The sequence below is a fragment of the Neomonachus schauinslandi genome, chromosome 7 (assembly GCF_002201575.2).
Source record: "Neomonachus schauinslandi chromosome 7, ASM220157v2, whole genome shotgun sequence".
In the NCBI taxonomy this organism is placed as follows: domain Eukaryota; kingdom Metazoa; phylum Chordata; class Mammalia; order Carnivora; family Phocidae; genus Neomonachus; species Neomonachus schauinslandi.
Genome location: NC_058409.1, coordinates 150,416,877 through 150,418,399, shown reverse-complemented (window position 1 = coordinate 150,418,399; position 1,523 = coordinate 150,416,877). Strand labels below are relative to the sequence as shown.

General features: G+C 63.1%; 1 protein-coding gene across 1 annotated transcript in view; it reads left to right on the top strand.

The window, feature by feature from the left end:
• Window positions 1-1,238: 1,238 nt before the first annotated feature.
• Window positions 1,239-1,523, top strand: part of CEP72 (centrosomal protein 72) — a 36,217-nt gene continuing 35,932 nt past the window's right edge. The window contains exon 1 of the mRNA XM_021687088.1: window positions 1,239-1,320. Within this exon, the coding sequence (XP_021542763.1) occupies window positions 1,239-1,320 (82 nt within the window). The remainder of the gene's footprint in view (window positions 1,321-1,523) is intronic.

Sequence of the window (1,523 nt, the reverse complement as noted above, 5' to 3'; positions counted from 1 at the left end):
ATGTTAACATTGGTCATCTCAGTGTGGTGGAATATTTAGCCTTTGTTCTCCGGTATTTTGCATCTTTTCTGCAATGAATATGCAATACGTTAGGAAGCAGAAAACATGATTTTTGAGGTTTTATTGGTACTTCCATTGCAACATAAACACTGACTCTGTGTGGCGCTGTCCCACAGGACAAGGGCAGAGCTTCCCCATCCCCCCCCCCCCAAGTGACCGCCGGCGCAGGAGGAAGCAGGGGTGTTTGCAGGGTGGGCTGTGACTACCAGCTACCTCCCTCTGGTGGGGGCCAACAGAAGCCTTTTGTTTGCCTTTGTTTGCTTCTGAAGCCAGGCTATTTGTTCAGTTTCTAAGTCTCTGGCCTGCACAAACTTCCACTCAGCAGACCTGGTGCGGTGACCAGGCGTGGGGCCTGGGACGTGCCTGAATCCGTAGAAAGGGAAACACAAGCAGGGACAATCTTAAAGCATGTCTGCCAGTCTCGATAAATGACTCAGCAGCACAAGGGCCCAGGGAGGCCAGGTTTGAAGCTCCACACTGCTTAGCGGACACCGGGTACCCTGCAACCCGTCATGCTGTGTGCACCCCCATATCCCCCCCACCTCCTGCCTCTAACCCCCTATGTATGCCTCCTGTCCCTACACACCCCCTCCATACTTGCTTCCCCTAAACTCCCATACCTCCGCCCCTACACCCCCTATGCTACCACCCAGACAGCGACATGCCAGGTGACTTTGCCAACAGGCTGGTCACATCTGGGGTGAGGGGTAGCAGGGGCGTCCCCAGACACCAGGAGATGGGGGAGACAGGGGGTGACTCCACGGTTCTGGCTGGTTGGGGCACATTCGGACATGGAACAGGGTCTTCCCTGAACCCTGCAGATCTCAAGTGCTCCTCACAATGCTCCATAAAGGTTCTAGAGGGACGGACATGCCACTAACCTCTCGGTCACCGGACGAGCCACAAGCTCGGACCCCAGACGTCACTGGCCGCCTCCGAGTGACCCCGGGTGGGGCAGGGACCCCATGGGCTGCCGGGCTTTCCCGAGGAGGGTACCGTTCCCGCCGAGAGCAGGAGACCGCCTGAGCGGGGCTGGTCCTCGCGGAGGCAGGCGCGGGCTTCGACCCGCCCCGCCCACCGGCCCCGGGCCCCGCCCACCGGCCCCGGGCCCCGCCCCTCGAGGCTCCGCCGCGGCCCCACTACGCAGGCGCAGGCGCAGGTACGTGTCGTTTGAAAGTATGGCGCCTGCGGGCCCGCGGCTGGTGCTGCGTGAGGAGAAGATCCGGGAGAAGAGCGGCCTGGCGCCTCACCAGGATCTGGGTGCGCGGCGGTGGCGGCGGGCGGGCTGAGGGTGCGAGCTTCCCGCCGCGGCGTCCACAGACGGGGTCGGACCAGAGGCGCGCTATCCTGACCGCGCTCTTCCCGAACCGCCGAAGGCGGGGGGGAAAGGAAGGGGGGGGACGCGGGGCGGGGTCCGGGGCCCGAGGGGTGGGGGGGGGGGCCGCGTGGGGGCAGGGTACCGC